The sequence below is a fragment of the Fonsecaea erecta genome (genome assembly GCF_001651985.1).
Source record: "Fonsecaea erecta strain CBS 125763 chromosome Unknown Scaff2, whole genome shotgun sequence".
In the NCBI taxonomy this organism is placed as follows: domain Eukaryota; kingdom Fungi; phylum Ascomycota; class Eurotiomycetes; order Chaetothyriales; family Herpotrichiellaceae; genus Fonsecaea; species Fonsecaea erecta.
The window spans coordinates 1,510,694-1,532,642 of NW_017387245.1; the positions used below are offsets into that span (position 1 = coordinate 1,510,694).

Consider the following 21,949-nt stretch of genomic DNA (forward strand, 5'->3'; position numbering starts at 1 on the left):
CTCCGGAACATGCCTCTGTAGATCCTGGTTAACAAGGAGACATGATTGGACCCTGAGCAAACAAGGCTGAGTCGCAAGGACAAGTGGCTTTTCAGTCTCGAAAAAGGGGGCGCAGACAAGGGCATGTTGGAGGTGGATTTTTAAGCATTGAAATAAAGCGGCGTTCGTATATATCCCGCCCACACGCCCAAGTATTCACTGTTCTTCCCATCTCCCCTTCCCAATCGCTTTCTCTCTGGATATACCGCCTCGCTGCAAGACGTACTCTTTATTCTGCGTTAGCTCGACTCTTTCGTACCACTTCTTTCCGCTCGATACGGCGCCATTATGGTGCAATTCCGCTCGCTCCTCCCGTGGGCCACACTTGCCCTGCCCCTCCTCACGGCGGCCTCAGACGTGGTCAACCTGATCCCCTCAAACTTCGACACGGTCGTCTTTGAGTCGGGCAAGCCTGCCCTCGTCGAGTTCTTCGCCCCGTGGTGCGGCCACTGCAAGAACCTCGCTCCCGTATATGAGGAGCTGGCCACCGCCTTCGCCACCTCCGGGAACAAGGTGACCATTGCAAATGTCGATGCGGACAAGCACAAAGACCTCGGCAAGAGATTTGGTGTTCAGGGATTTCCAACCTTGAAGTGGTTCGATGGGAAGCCCGGCTCGGAGCCAGAGGACTACAATGGCGGCAGGGATCTGGAGAGTTTGACGGCGTTCGTGACGGAGAAGTCTGGCGTCAAGGCCAAGGGGCCGAAGAAGGCACCGAGCCACGTTGAAATGTTGACGGATACAACATTCCAATCTGAAGTCGGTGGGGATAAGGATGTTTTGGTGGCGTTTACGGCACCTTGGTGTGGACGTACGTTTGTCCCTTGAGACCCCTGCGGAGGGTGTTTGATGCTGACATCTGGCTTGCAGACTGCAAATCCCTTGCACCGACATGGGAGAAGCTCGCCACCGACTTCGCCAACGAGCCCAACGTTCTGATCGCCAAGATCGACGCGGAAGCCGAGAACGCGAAGGCCACCGCCCAGTCCCAGGGCATCACGGGCTACCCGACCATCAAGTTCTTTCCCAAGGGCTCCACCGAGCCAGAAACCTACAGCGGCGCCCGGAGCGAAGAGGCCCTGGTGGACTTTGTCAACTCCAAGGCCGGCACCTACAGAGTTCCCGGCGGTGGGTTGAACTCGCAGGCTGGGACGATCGAAGTCATTGACACCCTGCTCGCCAAATACGTCACGTCCAACGGTTTGAAGGACATCGAACAAGCGACGGCTGAGATCAAGAAGGCCGCGAACAACCTGAAGGACACCTCTGCCGACTACTATCTGCGAGCCCTGTCCAAGTTGACCGGCAACCCGGAGTACGCAATGAAAGAACAGACCCGACTGGCGGGTCTGTTGAAGAAGGGCGGCTTGGCCCCGGAGAAGATCGATGATTTGCAGAAGAGGAGCAACATCCTGGCCAAATTCCTGGTCAAGGAGCCGGAGGACAAGACCGAGTTGTAAGCGATGCAATGAGGAACCATCGAGTGTGGGCACTTTGGAAGTCACGAGCAGATCGGGCAAAGGCAAAAAGGTCTGCAGGCAATGGATCTCTGTAAATTGACTATCAGTAGAGGAGTTCAAAATGGCTTTTGTGTTTTTCCACTTTCTATCCACGCGTAGTGTCGCGTGCCAGTCGTCGATGTTTTCCCTGTGGCGGTGCTTCATCTCTTTCTCGACCCGCGGGGGTCTTTGGTCTTCAGTTGCTGGGCCAGGACCTTCGTGACTCGCACTCTTGTACATGCATCATATCTCATTTCTTGACCCTCGGCATCGAACCTCGAGCCTCTGATCTAGGGACAGCGGCCCAGTCGCGGTAGCAAAGACATCCCGCGCGTCCCGTTCCAGCCGTCGCGAGCACAACGTCGCTCGACCACATCAGCCCGACCCAGCGGTGCTCCCTGCCTTCCCACCGCCCACGTTCTCCATCGCGCTCGCGTCTCTCAACAGCATCTCTTGCTCCAGCCGGTCACACCGCTCCGCCATGTCATCCAACTTTGTGAGGATCTCGTCGCTGATGCCCTTGAACTTCTTCTCCAGGTCGCCCAGGAAGTCGTCGATCGCCTCGGCGAGCTTCGTGGCTGCGTCGTTTGGATTCTTCTGCAGGGTGTCCAAGGTCGAGGAGGCGGACGGGGGTGCGCCGGCGTTATGGAGTGATTGCGAAGACAGCGGCGGGCTTCCTGTGCCTCGAACAGTGGACGGGGGACCGGGGACGGACTGTGGTAAGGGAGAGGGCTTCAGTCAGGGCATGGATGCCGTTTGTCTTTGTGTCACCCCAAGCTCTGGGGCTCAAATACAGGGTTAGGGGAAAGGGGCGTGGGCAGTCTATTGCAATCGTCTCCTTTCCCCGAGGAATTGGGCCAGTGACATTGTGGTGGATATTTGCACTTACCATGTCGCACGGCGACCGTTGTTTGCGTATTCGTCCTCTGTGAAAGGGAAGAGTCTGGAGTCGAGGCAAGTCGAGGGAAACGAAATCAAGGGAGCAGTTTGTTTGCTGCGCCCTAAATCAATCAGCAATAAAAAGAAAACCCCCAATTCACATAGGATGATGCATTTCGAAGAGGGCCAGCGCGCGTCACGAAATGGAACGCCCTCCCCCAGTGACTGAACGGAACGTGCGAGGGTCACAAGAAAGACGAGGTCTGGGGAATAAATATACGCAGCAGTAATAAACAATTATTATGTATGTACTTGGGAGCTAATTGATTATGAAACCTCGGGGAATTTTTCCGAAGTTCATGCGGAAAGTCCTTGCATCATGCTGCATCCAATATCTAAGCAAATTAATATAATCTAATCCGGCACTCCTATGTTTCTCAAGGCTAGAAGGAGCATGTCACTACTGAGTTCGATGCTCATCCGCTCCCAAGAATCTGTCGTGCATACAAACAACATGACCAGTCCGTACTTTTCATCCAATTGCCCCTTGAACGAAGAGAATGGGGAAATAACAAGAAACACTACTGTCGGCCAGATATGAGGATGACAGTGGTTGAAAGTGCGAGAGGTGATGGGAGAGTGCTACCACACGCTTGCTTTCCTTGTCCATATAAGCGCCGACCTCTCCAATTGCAATGAGGTCCCTCTGTTCGGCGAGAGCAACACAGCACTGGAAAGCACAGTAATTCAGACGCCTCCGTCCACCCTATCGAGCTTATGGAGCCTTCATCCTGGAATCCCTCTTCACTTGAAGAGCTGGAGAGCAAGGCACGAGAAGACCATCCTGGAGTGTGTGAAAGGTAGGTCGTCAACACCACCGTAGCCCCTATATGCTAAGGTGTACGCGTGTTCGATCTTTTCGCTTCTCAAGGCTGGGAGATTTATATTTGCATTGAGTCTGGAGTTTTTTTTTTTACCAGGCTTTGGAAGAAATCGACACCCTTGTCTTCTCGGCTTCAAGTACAATGAAGGAAAACCTGGTCAAGCCCGCTCGCTCTGTACAAGAATACCCGTTGAATGACTTTGCTTCAATTATTCTCTGAGTATTCTTCGGTTTCGGCAAGCTGGATTTCGCTAATGGTATATCGTACTGACTTACAGTGTATAATACGACTGATCATGCCGTGGACGAGGAGGTGGACCTGAAGCTTTGTGGGTGATCGCCCCCAAGTGGGCTCCTACCGACCCGGACACAGACTGGTATGGATACCGTGCAAAGGTGAAAGTCTCAAGTTGTCTATTTGGGCTGTGGCATAAATCCCACGACAAAGTACGGTGTCCATGGCGGGAGCTGTAGAGAGCAAATCGCCGGAAGATAGTCCTGCTCATCATGAGCAAAGGGAGAACAAGGCGAGTGGATGATAGTGAGTGGTGGAGGAGATGGGCAATGGCGGGTTCATCACTCCGGGGGGGGTGGGGGGCGGTTCTGTTTAACATGTTGGCTTACTGCATGGGGGAATTTAAGGCCCATTGACACCGATTAAGCACCTGTCAAGCACTGCTAAGAGTGCAAATCCTTACCGCCTCCGATAGTTTAATCCAGCCGCACCACCACCACCATATTCTATCTCAACCACCACCACTGCCGCCACCACACCCACTTCAACAAATGCCCAACGCTGGCAACATCCCTCGTATCCTGGGAAAATCCAGCTCGCGTCCGTGCCCCCCGACAGGCGGCACGGCATCTTCAGTTGCCATCGCATTTCCACCTTCTGCAATCTGCTGGCCCTGCATAGCCATGTGAAAACTTCAGCCGCATGGCCAAGTCCAGAACACCCCGCAACGATGTGCTGCCCTATCTCGGACCGGGGGAGAACGATGTGGTGCGAACCAGCAAGAACAGCTGAACCATGACATGACTGGCCAGCCCATCCACGGTTTCTGCAGCCTGACAATGGCGGTCTCTCTGTTCTCCTCCCACCCAGCTGCTCTTCTTTCGGCCTGGACTGGGCCATTTCCGAAGCTGAAAGGCAGCTTTACGCCAGCCACAAACGCTTTTGGGGGACCTTGTCCATTGCCGGCCAACTGATTAACAACCACGTCGCCAATGTCTGGATAGCTTCACCCACCCTCGCGAGTCGGCGAGCCCTTGAGGAGCTCTATCTCGCTGCTGCTTCCGTCGGCTGCATGCTCCGTTCGTAGCCTGTTCTTCGTATGGCTGCTGCGTGATCGAACTTCGCCTCGCTGCCTTTTTCAGAACTGGTGGTGCATGACCTTTCAGGCAGGCCGTCCAAAAAAATGGGAGACTCAAATACCCGCCGCCTGCTTCTTGCTGTGGCGCTTTTCTCTGGGTTCTCCAGTCCACTGGTTTGTTTTGGATAGGTTTGTGGTTGACGTACGTTCTCCTGGTCGATCGCGCAGCACAATGGCCGCAATGCAGGGACAGCCTCTCTCACCTACCAGGATCCCTCTTCTCTCTGAAAAGGCTGCTGGGACACCGGCCACACAGTCCACCAGCTCAGATAGCCCTCCCCCAACCCCCAAGCCCCACCATGCGGTCAAAGACAACATGGAGGGTGCTCTGCCGTCGTTGCTCTGGGGAGCATTTGCGCCTTGCGTCCCGGTCGCCGTCATCTCCAGCGTGCTTCTCACGGCCATCCTGTACAATCGGATTGACAGCAGTTACGTCTTTCTTCCCAAACATCAAGGAACAACCAGCACGAGTGAAGGGCTACAGACTCTCCAGAATATCCAGCAGATCGAGAACAGTGGCGGCGATCGAGCTTACTACCTCCACTACAACACCATCACCAATCCCGCAGTATTGCACATGATCTCTTCATGGACGGCCAAGATCATCCCCTTCGTCACCGGGGCATCCATGGCTCTCGTTGCTTTCTTCGCAGGCCAACGCATCATGAAGGCCACCGCCAGCAAATCCGAGAAGTTGCCGAGTCCTCACCAGGTATCCATCCTTATCGGACTGCTCAACGGAGGCGGGACGCAACCCCTACTCGACACCGTCAAGTATCGTTGGCAAAACCACGAGAGCCTCGTTCAACCGGTTCCTCTCGCCTTTTGGTGCTTGTCATTCATTGTGTTCATGACGTACGTCAACTATCCCTCTCTGTGCTCCTCATTGTGTTGTGCTGACTCTGTGGCAAATTCAGCTTCGCGATCGGCGCCGTCGACAGCTGGTTTGGTACCGTCACCACGGCCTTGAATATTGAGTTGGTCGTTCCAAAAAACCACACGGCCTTCTTCTCCTATGGACGGGGTCTGAACTCCAGTCAATGTGGGCCTGGGGACTGGCAGGTCCGGAGTTGTCCAGGCAATGCTCAAGCGAGCTGCAGCTACCCGTGCAGCATTACGAACTGGACTGCGGCGAACGGCGAGCGCCACGGTGTGCTCAACGCACAGCAAGCCGCGGAGGTTCTGATGTCGAACTCGTATAATAACACCATCTACAACGTGACGACCGGTGGCTCGAATTACTACTTCCTTGGGGATGTGCGGAGCAGCACGACGCTCGACTTTGCGGCGACAACGCTGGCGATCAAGACGCAGTGCCACATGGTGACCCAGGATTGCAATGTCACCAACAACGGCGATCTCAGCTCCGGCTTCACGTGTGGGGCCTACAGCGCGCCATCCTTCTCGTACTCGGGAGAGGTGGGCGTGGACCCGAAGAACGCGATGTCGTCGCCAGATGAGGCCATGGTCGGCATTCAATTCTTCAATGACACGGCAAAGACTCAGCCCGTCGGATTCGGCAGCAGCACCACCGACCTCTTCAGCACGCAGAACCCCCTTCAGTTTCTGGTGTGGTCCAAAGGCTTCCCGCCGGTGGACACGGGTGAAGACCAATTCAAACACATGCGGGATGCCTACTTCCTCAAGTACGACGCCACGGGCGATACTGTGTTTATCCTGAATTGTTCGGCTGTCATTGCGCAGGTCAAATACCACTGGATCAACGCATCGGTGAGCCTTGTCGAGCTCGAGGCCGACGAGGACGTGGCCGACTACTACGGTGCCGTCTTCAGCGCCCCGTTCGCCATCAACAGCGCACTCTCCCACCTGTCCCTGCAAGACGCCGCCGCGCTGGCCGCATATCAGAAGACACCGGAGGGCCTGTCTAAGGTCTTCGGTGACCGGTTCTCGCAGGCCGCCGTGGCCCTCAGCTCCGGCATCGCCATCAAGGTCCAGAACGAGCAGGAATGGACGCGGAACAACAACTATCTCGCGGTGCGGGTTCCCTACGTGCCTCTCTATCTCCTCGTCGCGCTAAAAGCCATCTACGCCCTGTTCGCGCTGAGTCTGGCCGTGCTGGCGGTGTTCCTGACGCAGCCGTCGCAGGCGCAGGAGGTCAAGGAGCGGCTGACGGTCGACGGTCTCGCCGCGGGCTTCTTCGAGCCCCACGCCAACCACGAGAAGGCGGTCAAGAAGGTGTGCGACCTGTTTGCGGAGCACCAGAGTCCCGAGAAGAGCGACGACACCCAGAAGATCGGCCTGTTGCAGACCGACAAGGGCGGCTGGCTCTGGGTCAGCGTGGTGAAGAAGGCCGCCGAGGGCCTGGGGATTCAGCAAGCAGCCGACTACGCGATAGGCCAGGTGGCCGACGCGGCCGCGACGCAGATGGGCGCGGTGGGCACCTTGGGGCAAGGGTACAAATTGGTCAAGGAGATCATTTAGGGCAGCATGGCACGAGCACCGGGCAGGGGCACGGACACGGACACGGACACTGGACACGGATACTGAATTCGTTTTTGCGTACTTCTCATGAATGACTATTATGTGTACAAGGAAGGGACCCACGGAACACTTTGGGGCGGAGGGTTGTAACGAGTAATAGGGATAATGGATAATGAGGGCAGGCATTGCGCGAGAAAAAAAGGTCTATCACTTGGTTGGATGAATTGAACAGAGCCGCCTATTCCTTTTTCTTGGTCTTTGACAATATTACACTGGGCAGATCCCCCATTGAATTGGAACAGATGATTTCCAGCGACCAGCCTTTTTCGTTTTCGTTTTCCTTCCCTCTTTAAAACAACAACGATTCATTCCCAAGTAAGTAAGTCGTCAAGTCCTCTTCCCCTTCGCCTCCCCAGCGTTCCCCATCCCCACGCCCAAGAGGAACGCGGCCCGGAGCGCGCCCAGGCCCACCAGGATAGCCAGATTCGCCCACTCGTCGGGCGCGACCAGGCGCCAGGCGAGCCGGTGCTGGGCCGCGAGCGAGCGCACGACGGCGCCGACGACCGCCACGTCCTGGATGAGGATGCTCGCCTCGAGACAGCGCCACACGGTGCGGTCGGCCGGCCGGCGCCGCAGCAGCACCACCTGCAGGAACATGGTCGACAGCAGGTACCCGGCGCCGCTGTCGAGGAGGACCGTGGTCTCGGGCGCCGGCCGGGTCGTGGCCGCGGCCGTCGCGGACACGTTGTAGAGTCTCAATATCGTGGCCGGCGCGAACAGTTGCGTCAGCGCGCCGCTGAGCGCGATCAGGGGGTCGATGGTGCTGAAGAAGACGCGGTAGAAGCGCGGGATGGTGGGCGACGACGACGACGACATCTTGGAGGGGAATTTAATTCCTGTGCTTCTTGTTCTTTGGGATGTAGCTGTAAGGGGTATATTGGTATGTACAGTGGTCGGGAGACACGGGGTCCAGCTGAGAGGAAGCTCTCTTGAGGGTTGTGGAGACTGACTCTCTCTCTCTCTGTCAAGTGAGACGAACAAAGATAGCTAGTTACTGCATGTGATGATGCGTGTCTTATTACATAGCACTGAGACGGACGGATGAGAGACGGTTGGTGACAAGGGCCCTCAAGAAGAAGAAGAAGAAGTTTCAGGGAAGAGAAACGGGGCTTCTTTGTCGCTTTTATAGAATGATTCCGATGTGTACTACTGAGTACAGTACAGTACATGTATGTATGCATGTCGCTAGCTGAGGTGGTGCATGCAGCATATAGTAATACATACCGAGTGTCCACCGCCGTGTCTTGGCCCCTACATATGCATGCAAGACGCTGTCAGCAATACATAATTACGTTGACCGGTGCGTGCGTCCAGATGCGGGCGTGGGTGAGGCTGAAACGGCGGAAAGTGGGTGGGTGAGCTGACCTGTGGCTCCTTGTCATGTATTATGTATTATGTACAGAGAAAGGGAACGTCAGGTCGGCGAATGAAGACTCACGTAACAGTCTGGATATACAAGAAACCCACATATGCCACCAGCAGCAGCAGCAGGTTGACGATACATGAGCTGAGAGTTCTCGGAAGAGTCATCTATTAGAAATGTCCGTGACAAGATTTCACCACCCCCGATCATGATAGACACAGTGCCTGTCTCATCGCCCTTGTGAGCTCGGCCTGAGGATCAGACACCTGCCTCCGCTGGCGCCACGCCACAAAGTCGTCCGGACGCACAAGGATCGCGCCTCGAGACGAGATGCCTGCGGCAGATTCGAGTCTTCCCTTCGGACTGACCACATCGCCGTCAGGGGCGGCACGATACGCGGCCAAGTCGACGTTCATGGCCGAAGACGCCTTCTTCGCTGCTTCCACCCACGACATGCCGTCTGCCCCAGCGAACAACACAAAGGTCTTGCCGCAGAGATCGAGTGTCGAAACACGTTTCCCCCGGTGCTCGACCCACAAGTGAGGAACCCTGCTCCCAGGTCTTCCGTCGATCGCAAGCATCAGGCTCGGCATGGTCCACGGTCTCCAGGTCCATCCTCCCAGGGGAGAAGTGTTCTCTGCGCAGATCGCCTTGCTGGCATAGAAGGCTCCGTGGCCGGAAAGCAGACGGAAGCCTCGGGCTAAAACCAGTGCCAACGTAAGTGGTCCCTTTGCCGCGATGATTCCATTCTCATCAGCGTTGCTTGCCGAGAACTCGGCAGCCGCCCGTCCCACGGGAATCCGCTCCACGTCGTACGTCTCGAGCAACGACTTGCTCGCATGCCCTTGCAGAACGGCCGCGAGCTTCCAGGCGAGGTTATGGACGTCTGCGATGCCCGAATTGGCCCCCTGGCCTCCCCACGGTGGCATCTGGTGTGCCGCGTCGCCCGCAAGGAAGATCCGACCGTGCTGCAGTTGCTCCGCAATCCGCACAGACGGTTTCCACGGGAGGATACTCTTGATGTCGATCTCAATGTCCGGGATTCCGAGGGCCAGACGCAGCAGTTCTTTGCATCTCTCGGGTGGGAAGTCTGACGGTTGCTCGCCCTTCGACGGGTCATACAGAAGGTGGAAGACCCAGCGGTCGTCGTTGTTGATGGACGTGAAGAGACCGGTTACTTCGGGACGTTCAATCTTGCACAGAGAAAATTCTCGTCCTTGCACCAGAGATTTGAGGTCAGCGTGGAAGAGGATGTTGAGCAAATGGCCCATCGTGCCCCTGCCCGACGTTGGAACCTTGAGACGAGTGCGGATTGGACTCTCCGCGCCATCGGCGGCAATCAGGTAGCGTCCTCGGATAGTCGCATTGTGCCCAGTCTCCCGATTCTTCAAGACGACAGTAACACTATTGTCATCTTGCTCGATATCGATGGACTCCGTGTTGAACCTCACATCCACCCCACGCTCCTTGGCAACCTTCAAGAGAACGGGCTCGATCATGTCTTGAGTGACAAATGTCCCGTTCACCGGGCTCAGGGGTGCCAGAAATCCAGTCCACGGTATACTTCTGAGAGCTCCGGAGCGGGATAGGGGCTCAATGACCTCCTTGAGAGAGGCGCCCTTGTAGATGCCCTTGCTCGGTGACAACGACGCACCAGCTTCATGGACCAGTTCCTCAATTCCAAGTTGCCGATAGAGCTCCATCGTTCGGGCATTGACACTGCGCGCACGCGGATGGATCGATGTCCCTTTGTGGCGCTCCACCACCATGGAATGTATGCCGTGGTGAGCGAGGAAGTTGGAGGCGGACAGGCCCACGATGCCACCGCCGATGATTATGACGGGCACTTCTGGTTCGGATGACATTTTGCGAGCGGTTCAGGTGTCGAGGTACGAGGCAGAACGTGTTGTCTTCCTCTCCGGTTCGCCAGAATGCCGTTGGCAGTGGGTGGAATGGGCACTTCGAGATAGGACTGCATCCTTTATAAACGGACAGTGCAAAGTATAGGCACAAGGTTGCCTGGTCATGGAACCTATAGTTGACAAGTCATTTGAGGCGTCAATGAAAAGATCGTCACTGAACCTTAATAACTTACCGTTAGATCATGGCATTCTCATAGGACCCGAGATTGGGATCGCTCGGCCCCGAAATCACCACTGCTGGCTACATGTGCGCACCACCTTGCTATAAATCCACTTACTGGCCCTAGAAGTCCCGATGGGACCTGTATCTGACGATGCTGTTCTTGACGTATTGGTGGCATGATCAGAGAATTGATATTATTGTGTACAGAGAGAGAGACGGAAGGCCTCCGTAAAGGCGGACGAGGCAATGAAAAGGGGATCCACATAGGTTGAAGAACCGAATTGGCAGCCAGCGACTCTCCTTTGGCCCAGCTGTTTCCAATGAAGGATTTTGATCATCTATCGGGATCAAGAGAATAGGGACATTCAATGCCAGTCAAGGGACAGAGCTGTGAAAGGGTCTTTGCCTTGTGATGCGGGATAGATGCTCACCGTGGAACAAAAGCCAAGTGAGAGGTCAGCTGAAAAGCTTTCTGGAGAGCATATGTTCTGCTCCATCGGTATCAGGAGACACTGTGGATCAAAGAGAATGGTATGGGGTTGTGAGGTGCCCCTGGTCTTCTCAAGGTTGATCCTATATGCGAACCACAACACCCGACGTAGATCGGAGAGTTTGGTAGCGACATGAGGCAGCTCCGAATATTGCCGAGTCATACGTTTGCTGCTGGCCGTTTTTGGCCTCATCGTGAACCTGGAGAAGGCATTGAATGATACAGTGACAGCACTGGGTGACTGGGTGACTTGAGATGGAATTGACAAGTGCGGTCACATGCCATGTGCTCCACCATATTACTCCGCCGTACTGCACCTTCCCCCAATAGGCAATTCATCCACGACGTTGTGTGGAGTAAATTTCGGTGTCGACGCTCGTCTCCAAAAAAATTTGGAACCAGCGAAAGTCGACAAGTCCCTCCCACTCGCTCAACTTCCTCACCGCAGCTTGGGCCAGTCTGAAAGCCCTCCATTCACTATGGCAAAAAAGAGCAAATTACTAGCTGCCCTAGATGCCCACAAAGGACGAGATTACCAGGCAGAGAAGAGAAAGGCACAAGTGAAAGCCGCCGAGAAGCGGAAAAGACAGAAGCTGGAGCGAGGAGACGACGACGGGGAAGCGAAGGACGCAAAGGAAGAAAATGGGAACCTCACCGAGCTTGCAGAAGAGGACACCACCTCAGACAACAAAGCAGACGCAGACAATCAGAATGGGGTTGCCGGCCATGCAGTCGGCGACGGTGCTACTCCTACCATCCCCCGCCCAGCTCAGACGGTCGACGCCTCGGCCTCAGAAGCCGAAAACGAGTCGGACGTGCCCGTCTCCGACCTCGAAGACTCGGATCTCGAGGACACGATCCCCTACCAGAAGATGACCATCAACAACGGGCCTGCTCTGATCGCGGCGCGCAACCGCATCGCCGTGATCAAGAACCCCCAAACCACGCCCTTCCACCACCACAACTCCCTGATATCGGCCCTCCCACCCACCGCGGAGTCCGTGCCGGACCCCAACGACGACCTCACGCGCGAACTGGAATTCTACCGCGTGGCCCGCACGGCGGTCGTCGCCGCGCGCGACCTGCTCCGCGCCGAGAAGATCCCTTTCTCCCGCCCGGCCGACTACTTTGCCGAGATGGTCAAGAGTGACGAGCACATGGGCCGCGTGAAGCAGAAGATGCACGACGAGGCGGCGAACAAGAAGGCCGCCGAGGAGGCTCGCAAGCTGAGGGACGCCAAGAAGTTCGGCAAGGCCGTGCAGGTCGCCAAAGAGCAGGAGCGGGCCCGGGAGAAGAGGAACACGCTCGAGAAGATCAAGGAGCTGAAGAGGAGTAAGTTTCATACACCGTTTTCCCGTTTAGATCCTTGTGTGTTATTTGCTGGATCACTAACATGGATGTGTGTTTTCTCTCCGCTACAGAACGCAAGGGCGCCGACACGGGCAAAGTGACCGAGGGCAACCTCGATGACGACCTCTTCCAGAAGATCGACGTGGAGAACCCGGCGGAGAAAGGAGAACGCTCGACCCGCGACGGTCCCAATCGCAAGCGACAGAAGCGCGACCAGAAATACGGATTCGGGGGCAAGAAACGGCACGCGAAAAGCGGCGATGCCCTCAGCAGTGGCGACCTGCGCGGATTCTCGGCAGCCAGGATGAAAGGCAAGGGTGGTGGAAAGGGAAAGCCAAAGCGGCCCGGGAAGAGCAAGAGGATGGCGACTCGGTGATGCTGGACATCACACGACACACGGAAAGATTCAGGGAAAAAGAGATTTGGACTGTTCATTAGTTCGATTCTTTTTACAAAGAGGCGTAATGCCGTATAAAAGCACATGGGGTATCACAATCGCAAGGACAAACGCAATGCGAAGACTCGCCAACCCAGCACAGCCCACCCGCATCCAGAACGCCGTCACCAAGTTCTTCTCGTCGCAAGGGCTGCTCCCGAGGTACCCATGCTCAAACAACCCACTGCCCCAGGAATGCTTGCAGATGACCGGTCTGATGCTGCCGACCGACTCGCTTGGCCTCTTGAGCAACCAGGTCGAGCATTTCTTGGGCCTCCGGGCCAGGGGGCAGCTCAGGTAACGCGTCAGGATCTGGATGGCCATTGAGTTGTCGGCTGGGACTATCTTCGCGACTGGGTCCTGAATCTGCCGTGCCTTCTCTCATCCTACTGGGCGGCAGAGGACCTGCTTGCCGTCGAGCTACTGGCGACGAAATGGGGATATCACTCATCACTTCGTCTTCGTCTTCGTCCGCGAAGCCTCGAGCGCGCTTGTGTGATTTGCTAGCGCCACTGGGACGAAGCACAGACTTCATTCGGTGGCGCTGGGGTTTCGCTCCGTCTGGTTTGCCGGGTGTCTTGATGGTCTCGTCCGCCACCACGCCGGCAAGCGTGGCTTCCAGCTCGTCGTAGATTCTCCGGGTAGACCAATTGAATTTCTTTCGGAGCTTTGCTTCGTTCATGAGTTTCAGTAACGGTTCTGCTGAACGTTCAAAGGCGGCCACTGCGTCTTCGTGCGACCCAAAGAACGCTGGTAACTTCTGCAGCTCCGTGGCGGCTTCCTCGATCCCACAGTGTCTCATATTGAAGTTGGCTGACTTTCGGAGGACATTCAGCATATCCCATATAGTTTTGGTCCAATCAACGGGCACCGCCTTGATTTCGACCACACTGTCAGAGGTTGCCTCGGAACTATCTTCAGATTGGTCACCATCGGATTCTTCTGACGTGTCCTCTCTGTCCTGCTGCGGTCCCTCCTCTGCATCTTCGTCTTCATCGTCGTCGTCGTCTTCTTCCTCTGTTTCCTCTTCTTCAGAGGTGTCGGAGGCTTCCGGTTGGGTATTCCGATTCCCTCTTGCCAAAATGGCCTTCAACTCCGCCACTTCATCGGCGTAAGTCTCAGCCAAATGTTTCCAGAGATAGGTCTGGGACCAGTCGATCCCTTCTCTCTCTTCAAGCATCTGTCTCAAAAGAAAGTGGTGATGTTTGTGGATCGTCTCCATGGCTTCGTCATCGTCGTTAATCCGGTAACCCGTGTGCTTCTGGTATTCGGTGAGAAACGGGTCGATCAAGAACCCCAACTTCTGGCGCTTTCGTGGGAGCTTTTGATGCTGATCGACCATGAAATAGAACAAATCGATAGCCTCTAATGTATCGTTGTAATAACTCAGATAGCGATCCGAGGGTGAAATTTCGTACCAGCCTGCCTTCCCTGCAGCCCAGATGACAGGTTTCGAATTGTCATCTTGACCAAAGCTGTAATTCGTGACCTTCTCGATCTTTATTCGTGCATACAATGGCTTGTCTATCAAAGCTGGCGGGTTTTGTCAGCGAGCCCGGAAGGAAAAACGGTAGAACCCTCCATACCAAGATGTTCCTGCTCGTCATCCAAAGGCATCAATTCTCCCACAACACAGAGGGGTGTCTCTTCGGAGGCGTGTAACAGGTCTGCATATCGGCCTTTCCCTTGGTAAAAGATTTTTGTTTCTCGCAAGGCAAAATCCGGCCAGTCATTGACATCATCGGGGACGGGATCGAGGGGTTTCAGGACTCGTTCTTCAGGTTGAGTGGACATGTCCAAACGAAAATGCGAGGCTCATGCTTGTGTGCGAGAGAACGGTGCTATAGAACAGGCAAGGCAGGGGATCTAATCGTCATGTCGCAGTCGACTGTCAATAGGAGTGAACACGCAGCCTCGATCGTGTTGGCTCGTTGGGTGCAGTTGAACTGTGGTAAAGGAGGGGGTGACAGAAACAAGCGGCGCGCAGTATGTATGGTGAGCAAAGTGAAGGAGGCTGGAAGCTGGTAGTGCAGAGCCACGGCTGAAGAGGGACCATCGCCCTGTGATTGGCTACGCTAAGATTTAGACTCTGGGGCTCACGTGGGGCTCCACTTACCTTTTTCGCGTACCTCTGAACTCGTTCCGCAGTCTTTCTCGAAAGCTGCGCGACAGTTCGTTCCTTCGAAGGGAAAACGTCAACTCTCGTGTTGGCGGTAAGGCACGTTGCTTCGATTGACAGCCCTGCTCTGTCGCATGAGGCCATACTTCATTCTCAAGATGGCCCAGCCAACAGGCAAGGTCCTCGAGGGGGTCTTTGGTGAGGCCGATTCCTCTCCCAAGACTTTCCCCTTCCTGTTCCCGCCCATAGTCTAACTGGTCACTGTGTCTCTTAGCCATCAACAAGCCTCCCAGTATCTCTTCGGCTCAAGTCCTGCGAGACCTGCAGCACAAATTCGCAGAGTCTCAAACCTTTGCACCCTTGCTCGAAAAGACAAGAAAAGCCCAAGAAGAACAGGAGCGACACCAGCCAAAGCGCCGCAAACGGGGCAATGACCAGACATTCAAGATGGGTCACGGAGGGACTCTGGACCCGCTGGCAACTGGTGTCTTGACCGTTGGACTAGGCAGGGGTTCTAAATCCCTTGCCGACTTCCTCAGTTGCAAGAAGACCTATGAGACGGTAGTGTTGTTCGGAAAGAGCACCGACACTTACGACATTATGGGCAAAATAGTGGCGGAGGCCCCGACCGAAAATATCACCAAACAGGTGGTCGAAGACGAATTGACACGTTTTCGGGGCAAGATGAAACAGATCCCCCCCATTTACAGCGCAATCAAGATTGATGGCATGAAGTTATACGAGTATGCTCGAAGTGGCAAGGAGTTACCCCGGGAGTTGGAGAGCCGGGAAGTCGAGATCTCAGACTGCACACTGCTCGACTTCTACGGCCCTGGAGAGCATGACTTCAGGTGGCCGGCGGAGGAAGCGAGTGACGAGGAGAAGGCTCTCGCTCAGAAGATAATGGCGGGAGCTGAAGCAACAAAGAAGTCATTGGGGCAAGAAGCAGCACCCGCGAGCCCCAAAAATCCCCCCAAGGAGAGGCACCGAGAACACCACCAAAGCAACAAGCTCACGCCTGAGAAAAAGGCGGAGCTGCATACCCACCATCTCCCGACACAGGAAGCTGAACCTGCCAATGCCCCGGCGGCCCGCATCCGCCTGACTGTGAGCAGTGGCTTCTACGTGCGTTCGTTTGCACATGATCTCGGCATCGCGTGCGGTTCATATGGGACGATGGCAGCCTTGGTTCGAAGCATACAAGGCGAGTACACCAATATCGACCCCGCTCCGGAGGGCTTGATTCCGGCACTCACGTACTCTGATCTGGAAGCCGGCGAGGGTGTATGGGGTCCAAAGATTGCTGATGTGCTGGAGAAATGGATCGAGGCTCACCCAGCCCCTTCCAACGACAAAAGGCCTGACGACCGTGATCGATCAGATAGAGATTATCGTCATAAGAGGTTCGACCGCGGCGGGCGGGATGACAGCCGGCCCCAGAGGGCTTGGACCGGTCAGAGACGTTGGGAAGGATCGAATAGATCAAAGCGCCGTAACAGCTCGTCACCTGAGCTATGACCTCCTGGTTAACAGGACCGTACAGGTTGTGGCGCCGCCCATACATATGTCGTACTCTGTGTACGAGGTATATAATGGGTACTCTTAAAAGATCTCAAATGACGTAGGCCGAGCCAGCCCGTTGGTGCCGTTAATCTGCCGATCTAATCCCTTTTCGCCTGGCCAGGCGGCGCGGAAAAACTCATGCAGGTACGGAGTACGAAGTGCGCGCCTCACTTGCATTCCTTTCAGGTTTGTTGCCCGCCGCCCGCTCGCTCACTCAGTCGTGTGCCTGTGATCTTCTTGTGCTGTCGCACGCTCGCCCAACATTTATCATGTCGGCTTGATCTCTACCGCGCTCCTTTCTTGACATCTATTCCTGCCATATTCTCTTTGCCTATTGCAGTCTCGTCGTCCGACATGGGGTCTCTGCCTGCGGAGTCTCGACCCTTGTCGTTTGCAGCCTTAAAGGCCAAAAAGGCCCCTCTCAAGATTGCCACCAAGGTTGTCACTGTTAATTCAACCGCGAAGCCAGTCGCAAAGTCTTTACCCTCTGTCACCTCCTCCCCTTCCTCCTCCAAGCCTAAAGCCTCCCAGAAAACACTCAGCAATGGGCATTCCCGTACCGCGAGTGCGCCTCGGAAGTCAAGCACTCCAGTCTCCGTGCATTCAAGGCAAGGCAGTGGCGAGCCGATAGAACGGATCAAGAAGGAAAGGCAAAATAGGACGAAAAGAGCATCCCCGGCTGTCTCGACGCCGAGATTGACAAGCTCCGACGATGAGAGCGAAGAGGACGACGACAAGCCTAGAAAGCGAATGCGCCTCAATCGCAAAGAGAGCATCGATGAAAAGCGCAAAGTTCGGGATCTGAAAGCATTCTCTCAAGAAGAGGGCAATGGATTCCATATGGTGCACGCATACGACATCGCGAACAGCACTCTCGTGGAACATGGGCGAGACAAGTACGAGGCATTCTTCACAGCCTTGGAAGGGGACGAGGACGAATGCCCCATGATCGAACTTCAATACCCAACATCTCTGCAAAGCGAGAAATACCAGTTGGTCAAGCCTACAGACACTTCTGACTTTAAACCCCTGGATGAAATCGAGGCGACTATGAAAATCGTCGCGGAATACTATCTCGATAGCGATTCCGCAGAAAAGGTCACCAGCGACGATGGCTCCGGCCTCGTTCAACAGCTGCACCGGCAAGCCTTGCTTGGAATGAGAGGACGCGTCGGAGCACAGTCGAAATACATCGACGTGGTGGAGAAATTCAATGCGCTGGTGGCCGACAAGCGCAAGGACGGAACGATCGCAAAGAAGCTGGATCAGATGCGACGAGTCGATCTCAGGTTGGTCGAGCATATCATCAAAAACCAAATCTACGCCCGGACGGTGTCGCCCCAAGTCAACCTGGTGAGACATTACGAAAGCTTCTCCGACAATGTCTACGGCGAGCTATTACCCAAGTTTCTCAGCCGCATATTCAAAGAGACGAATCTGAAGTCCGACCAGGTATTTATTGATCTCGGATCTGGTGTTGGTAACTGTGTCCTTCAAGCCGCGCTGGAGACCGGAGCCGAGTCGTGGGGCTGTGAAGTCATGGACAATCCCAACACTCTGGCCCAGCTGCAGGCCGACGAGTTCCCAGCTCGGTGCCGGCTCTGGGGAATCAAACCGGGTGAAGTCCACCTCATTCACGGCAACTTCCTGACCAACGAACAAGTTCGGCAAGTCCTGAAACGCGCAGACGTCGTCCTCGTCAATAACCAAGCCTTCACGGCCGAGTTGAACGACAAGCTCAAGTACGTCTTCCTCGATTTGAAAGAAGGATGCCACATCGTTAGCCTGAAACCCTTCCGGTCGCCCGCGCACAAGATCAAGGATTCAAACGTGAACGATCCGGTCAATGTGTTGACGGTCGTGGAGAAGGAGCGATGGAGCTCCATGGTCAGCTGGAGCGATGATCCGGGGAAGTGGTATCACCACCGCAAGGATTCCAGGGAGCTGAACGCGTTCGTCAAGAGCATGGGTGGGTTCGAAAACTGTTAGAGGCGAATGATGCCCCGGAGAACCAGAGCAGCCATGGCGCGGTGGAAAGCATGATACGGGTATTAGGATACTGTAGGACGGGGACTTCGGCCTACTGGGGTTTGAAACGACTTGATGACAACTCGCATAGCGACGGGTATGGAGAGCACCATGCTGCGGCCAATTTGATATGAGGAGACATTACTGCTAGATGTAGTTCATTCACTAATAATGGCTGGGTGCCATTAACCCTCGTTCAATGAGTAACGCCGTTCACATCGTCACACTGTCTCTTCTATAGACATGTCAGTAATGGTGACTACCTAAAGATAAGAATCTGTGCGGAAGAATTTCCTGACAGGACTTATCATCCATTGAGCTCGCCGCAGGGGATCCTGGCAACGCCTGCGTCAAAGTAGGTCCGTCTCTAATGCCAGTGTTGAGTAGCTGTGGACGAGGCTGGTGTGGAAAGAGGAGGAAAACGGGCAACCTTGCGGACGACGACGACGCAGGTCCTCCTTTCCACGTCCTCGAGGCTCCCCTTCTCAGCTGTCGCTGGCGACCACGACAGAGACAGAAAATAAAAGTCGGGAACCAGAACTCCGTATCATCATCCAAACTTGCCCTCTTCATTCATCTTATCCGCTTCCCTCCCCTTGATCGCCATCAGTCGATCGACCAGCTCCTGATTGTCCTTCTGGAACTTTTGCGCCTTCTCCTCGGCCATGTGGAGCTCCAAATTCAGCGTGACGTTCTCGTCCTGGACATCTTCTATCAGTTTGGCCTTGCCACGCAGCTCTTCGTCGCGGTCTCTCAATTTGACCGTCAACTGCGAGACGGAGGCGTTGAGTTGTGCCATGCGCTTGGCGTCCACTTTGGCTTTTGCCTTCAGCGCGTCCAGCTCACGGAGGGCGGCGTCCAGGCGGGATTGTAAGTCGGCACGCTCGGTCTGAGCTTTGGACAGGTCTTGCCTCAGCTGGGCAAGGCCGGTGGTTGTCGCCGATGGAGAGTCTGGACGAGTTCCCTGGATAGATGGCGAGGTGACTCTCCTGATCCCCCAGCCGGGAGACGTGACAGGCTCCGGCTGCACCGGTGTGTTTTCTGACGGCGACGCTCTCTCTGCAAGGCGGGCCCTTTTCTGCAACTCGGCCCTCTCATCTGCCAGCTTGGTGCAGTACTCGTAAAGTCCAAGGTTGGCCTTCTCCACGCCGTCTCGGGCTTGTAAGGCTGCTAGATACTGCTCTTTCCATGTTGCCATGATCCAACGTCAGTCATTACCGAAACCGATCCATCCGAAGCACGAGGTGAGGCAGAGAAAAAGAGTGAACGTAGTTGGAAGGAGACGAGCATCTATCGCAAAAGAAACGCATTCAATCATCAGCCAAACGACAAAAGAACATGGAATGTGGAACGTGGAACGTGGAACATGGGGGCGTCAGGCAGGTGGACCTCGACGGGTATTTGATCCCCGGCTGACCTTCCCGCTGGCGAGAATGCGTGTCTGAGGCTGGAGATGGAGCAAAGTGGCAGTCCGTCGCAGTCAGTGGCTGGCTAATAATTAATATGACGGCTCCTCCTCCTCCTCGAACCGCTAATACAGCCAGCCCAACGATCCCGATCGACTTGGTCGCTCGCTGCTCTTCCGTCCTCGATCCTCCCATCTCGACTTCCCAAGCTTCGAACTCCCACATCCCAAGAAACTGCCTACGACTGGAAAGCGCAGGCATCCGCCACATCCTTCTTCTAACTAGTACCTCGGGGCTCGACAAATCGGCCTATCGCGTGACTCTCCAGCGGAGAACCACCTCGCAGAGCAGCGCCATAAATCCCGACAAGCCACCCCAGCTGTATCTGTGACACCAGCACGGGGCTTCTCCTGTTCTCGGAGTCTGTAGGGACAGCGCACCAGTCACAATCGCATCACGGGCAGTCATGGCGTCGAGGAAGAAGGTGTTGTTGAAGGTAATCGTGCCCGCACAGCTCTTTATCGCTTGTCAATGTACGTAACTGACCATGGCTTTGCGCAGGTCATCATTCTCGGAGACAGCGGTGTGGGCAAGACCAGTCTGATGAACCAATACGTACGGCGCTCTCCCCCATGTTCCCACCCTCGAACCGGCGCCTTCTGACCTTTTTTTCTACAGGTAAATAAGAAATTCTCTACCTCCTACAAAGCCACTATCGGCGCCGACTTCCTGACCAAGGAAGTCACCGTCGACGATCGGATCGTGACACTCCAGATCTGGGACACTGCCGGCCAGGAACGGTTCCAGTCGCTGGGTGTGGCGTTCTACCGGGGAGCCGACTGTTGCGTGCTCGTCTACGACGTCAACTCGGCCAAGTCGTTCGAGACCCTCGATTCCTGGCGCGACGAGTTCCTCATCCAAGCGTCGCCCCGCGAACCCGAAACGTTCCCCTTCGTGGTGTTGGGGAACAAGATCGACTTGGGCGAAGACCGGAGAATGGTTTCGCAAAAGAGAGCGCATGCCTACTGCCAGAGTCGTGGACAAATGCCGTATTTCGAGACCAGCGCGAAGGAGAGCATCAATGTGGAACAGGCGTTTGAAGTTATTGCCCGAAACGCGCTGGCACAGGAGGAGAGCGAGGAATACGGCGGTGACTTTTCGGATCCGATCAACATCAACCTGGAGCAGGAGAGAGATGGGTGTGCGTGTTAGAAGGGAGGACCTGGGAGAGCGCACAGAGCTGACGAGCTTCGGGCGGATGGTTTGGAATGAAGTTGATGCCTGCTTGGACGAGTTAAGCCACGAGTATCGAGTCACTGAGTCGGAAAGCCCTTTGTTCGAGGGATCTTGCCCAGCCCTTGGAAACGGTACGCACAGCGGGCCTCTGGGCATAGAGCAGGGGGAGGCACGTCAGAATTTAATCCGGGGACTCCTTTCATGCGAATGCCATGGATTGCACCGGGTACACTGGGGATCACGGGAGTCTCATTTCTATACGGAGTACTTGTTTCTATGGTTTGCACGGCCTTTGATTCTCAAGTCGGGTTCGAGGTCTGGCGAGCAAGCGAGTCAGTCGGGACGGCGTGTACAGATATACAACTACAGCACAGCAATTCAACGTTGAACACAACGAACGAGTTAACGTCCCAGTAGCCACCACAGCGTCCACCCACTCCAGTCGTCAGCTGGAGGACTGGGCGGCAACGACCTCGAGTCTATCTACACTTGTCCACACACAAAGTCCCGTCACATAGGTGTTTTGTTTGGTTTCAAAGGTGGAGGGACCTCGATACATCAGACACTGTAGGCCCAGGCTCCCTGTGTGTGCTACAGGTATTAGGTGCTTGGTACATTGCTAGAAGTGGGAGGAGTAAGCGGGACACTCGATCCGCTCTTTTTTTCACCAACAGCTTGGTTCTGTAAATTCCCGGCTT

The 21,949-nt window shown here is 55.3% G+C and overlaps 11 protein-coding genes across 11 annotated transcripts; 6 read left to right on the plus strand and 5 right to left on the minus strand.

Annotated features, from left to right (window-relative positions):
* Window positions 1-327: 327 nt before the first annotated feature.
* Window positions 328-1,499, plus strand: AYL99_02302 (protein disulfide-isomerase domain; the record flags this gene model as incomplete). The annotated part of the gene is made up of 2 exons (XM_018833818.1): window positions 328-850; window positions 910-1,499. 2 exons carry the CDS (start codon window positions 328-330, stop codon window positions 1,497-1,499), a joined length of 1,113 nt encoding a protein of 370 aa, XP_018696442.1.
* A 414-nt stretch (window positions 1,500-1,913) lies between these two features.
* On the minus strand, window positions 1,914-2,430 carry AYL99_02303 (hypothetical protein; the record flags this gene model as incomplete). Its single annotated transcript, XM_018833819.1, has 2 exons — window positions 1,914-2,252; window positions 2,428-2,430. 2 exons carry the CDS (start codon window positions 2,428-2,430, stop codon window positions 1,914-1,916), a joined length of 342 nt encoding a protein of 113 aa, XP_018696443.1.
* Window positions 2,431-4,845: 2,415 nt separating this feature from the next.
* AYL99_02304 (hypothetical protein) lies at window positions 4,846-7,115 on the plus strand (the record flags this gene model as incomplete). The annotated part of the gene is made up of 2 exons (XM_018833820.1): window positions 4,846-5,528; window positions 5,591-7,115. 2 exons carry the CDS (start codon window positions 4,846-4,848, stop codon window positions 7,113-7,115), a joined length of 2,208 nt encoding a protein of 735 aa, XP_018696444.1.
* Window positions 7,116-7,502: 387 nt separating this feature from the next.
* On the minus strand, window positions 7,503-7,991 carry AYL99_02305 (hypothetical protein; the record flags this gene model as incomplete). The annotated part of the gene is made up of 1 exon (XM_018833821.1): window positions 7,503-7,991. The coding sequence occupies one exon, from the start codon at window positions 7,989-7,991 to the stop codon at window positions 7,503-7,505; it is 489 nt and encodes a 162-aa protein (XP_018696445.1).
* A 753-nt stretch (window positions 7,992-8,744) lies between these two features.
* On the minus strand, window positions 8,745-10,403 carry AYL99_02306 (hypothetical protein; the record flags this gene model as incomplete). The annotated part of the gene is made up of 1 exon (XM_018833822.1): window positions 8,745-10,403. The coding sequence occupies one exon, from the start codon at window positions 10,401-10,403 to the stop codon at window positions 8,745-8,747; it is 1,659 nt and encodes a 552-aa protein (XP_018696446.1).
* Window positions 10,404-11,592: 1,189 nt separating this feature from the next.
* Window positions 11,593-12,839, plus strand: AYL99_02307 (hypothetical protein; the record flags this gene model as incomplete). Its single annotated transcript, XM_018833823.1, has 2 exons — window positions 11,593-12,445; window positions 12,535-12,839. 2 exons carry the CDS (start codon window positions 11,593-11,595, stop codon window positions 12,837-12,839), a joined length of 1,158 nt encoding a protein of 385 aa, XP_018696447.1.
* Window positions 12,840-13,071: 232 nt separating this feature from the next.
* Window positions 13,072-14,693, minus strand: AYL99_02308 (hypothetical protein; the record flags this gene model as incomplete). Its single annotated transcript, XM_018833824.1, has 2 exons — window positions 13,072-14,432; window positions 14,486-14,693. 2 exons carry the CDS (start codon window positions 14,691-14,693, stop codon window positions 13,072-13,074), a joined length of 1,569 nt encoding a protein of 522 aa, XP_018696448.1.
* Window positions 14,694-15,176: 483 nt separating this feature from the next.
* AYL99_02309 (tRNA pseudouridine(55) synthase) lies at window positions 15,177-16,536 on the plus strand (the record flags this gene model as incomplete). The annotated part of the gene is made up of 2 exons (XM_018833825.1): window positions 15,177-15,216; window positions 15,293-16,536. The coding sequence occupies 2 exons, from the start codon at window positions 15,177-15,179 to the stop codon at window positions 16,534-16,536; spliced, it is 1,284 nt and encodes a 427-aa protein (XP_018696449.1).
* A 399-nt stretch (window positions 16,537-16,935) lies between these two features.
* On the plus strand, window positions 16,936-18,570 carry AYL99_02310 (hypothetical protein; the record flags this gene model as incomplete). Its single annotated transcript, XM_018833826.1, has 1 exon — window positions 16,936-18,570. One exon carries the CDS (start codon window positions 16,936-16,938, stop codon window positions 18,568-18,570), a length of 1,635 nt encoding a protein of 544 aa, XP_018696450.1.
* Window positions 18,571-19,159: 589 nt separating this feature from the next.
* AYL99_02311 (hypothetical protein) lies at window positions 19,160-19,807 on the minus strand (the record flags this gene model as incomplete). Its single annotated transcript, XM_018833827.1, has 1 exon — window positions 19,160-19,807. The coding sequence occupies one exon, from the start codon at window positions 19,805-19,807 to the stop codon at window positions 19,160-19,162; it is 648 nt and encodes a 215-aa protein (XP_018696451.1).
* A 674-nt stretch (window positions 19,808-20,481) lies between these two features.
* Window positions 20,482-21,227, plus strand: AYL99_02312 (GTP-binding protein ypt7; the record flags this gene model as incomplete). Its single annotated transcript, XM_018833828.1, has 3 exons — window positions 20,482-20,511; window positions 20,577-20,630; window positions 20,694-21,227. 3 exons carry the CDS (start codon window positions 20,482-20,484, stop codon window positions 21,225-21,227), a joined length of 618 nt encoding a protein of 205 aa, XP_018696452.1.
* Window positions 21,228-21,949: the final 722 nt, after the last annotated feature.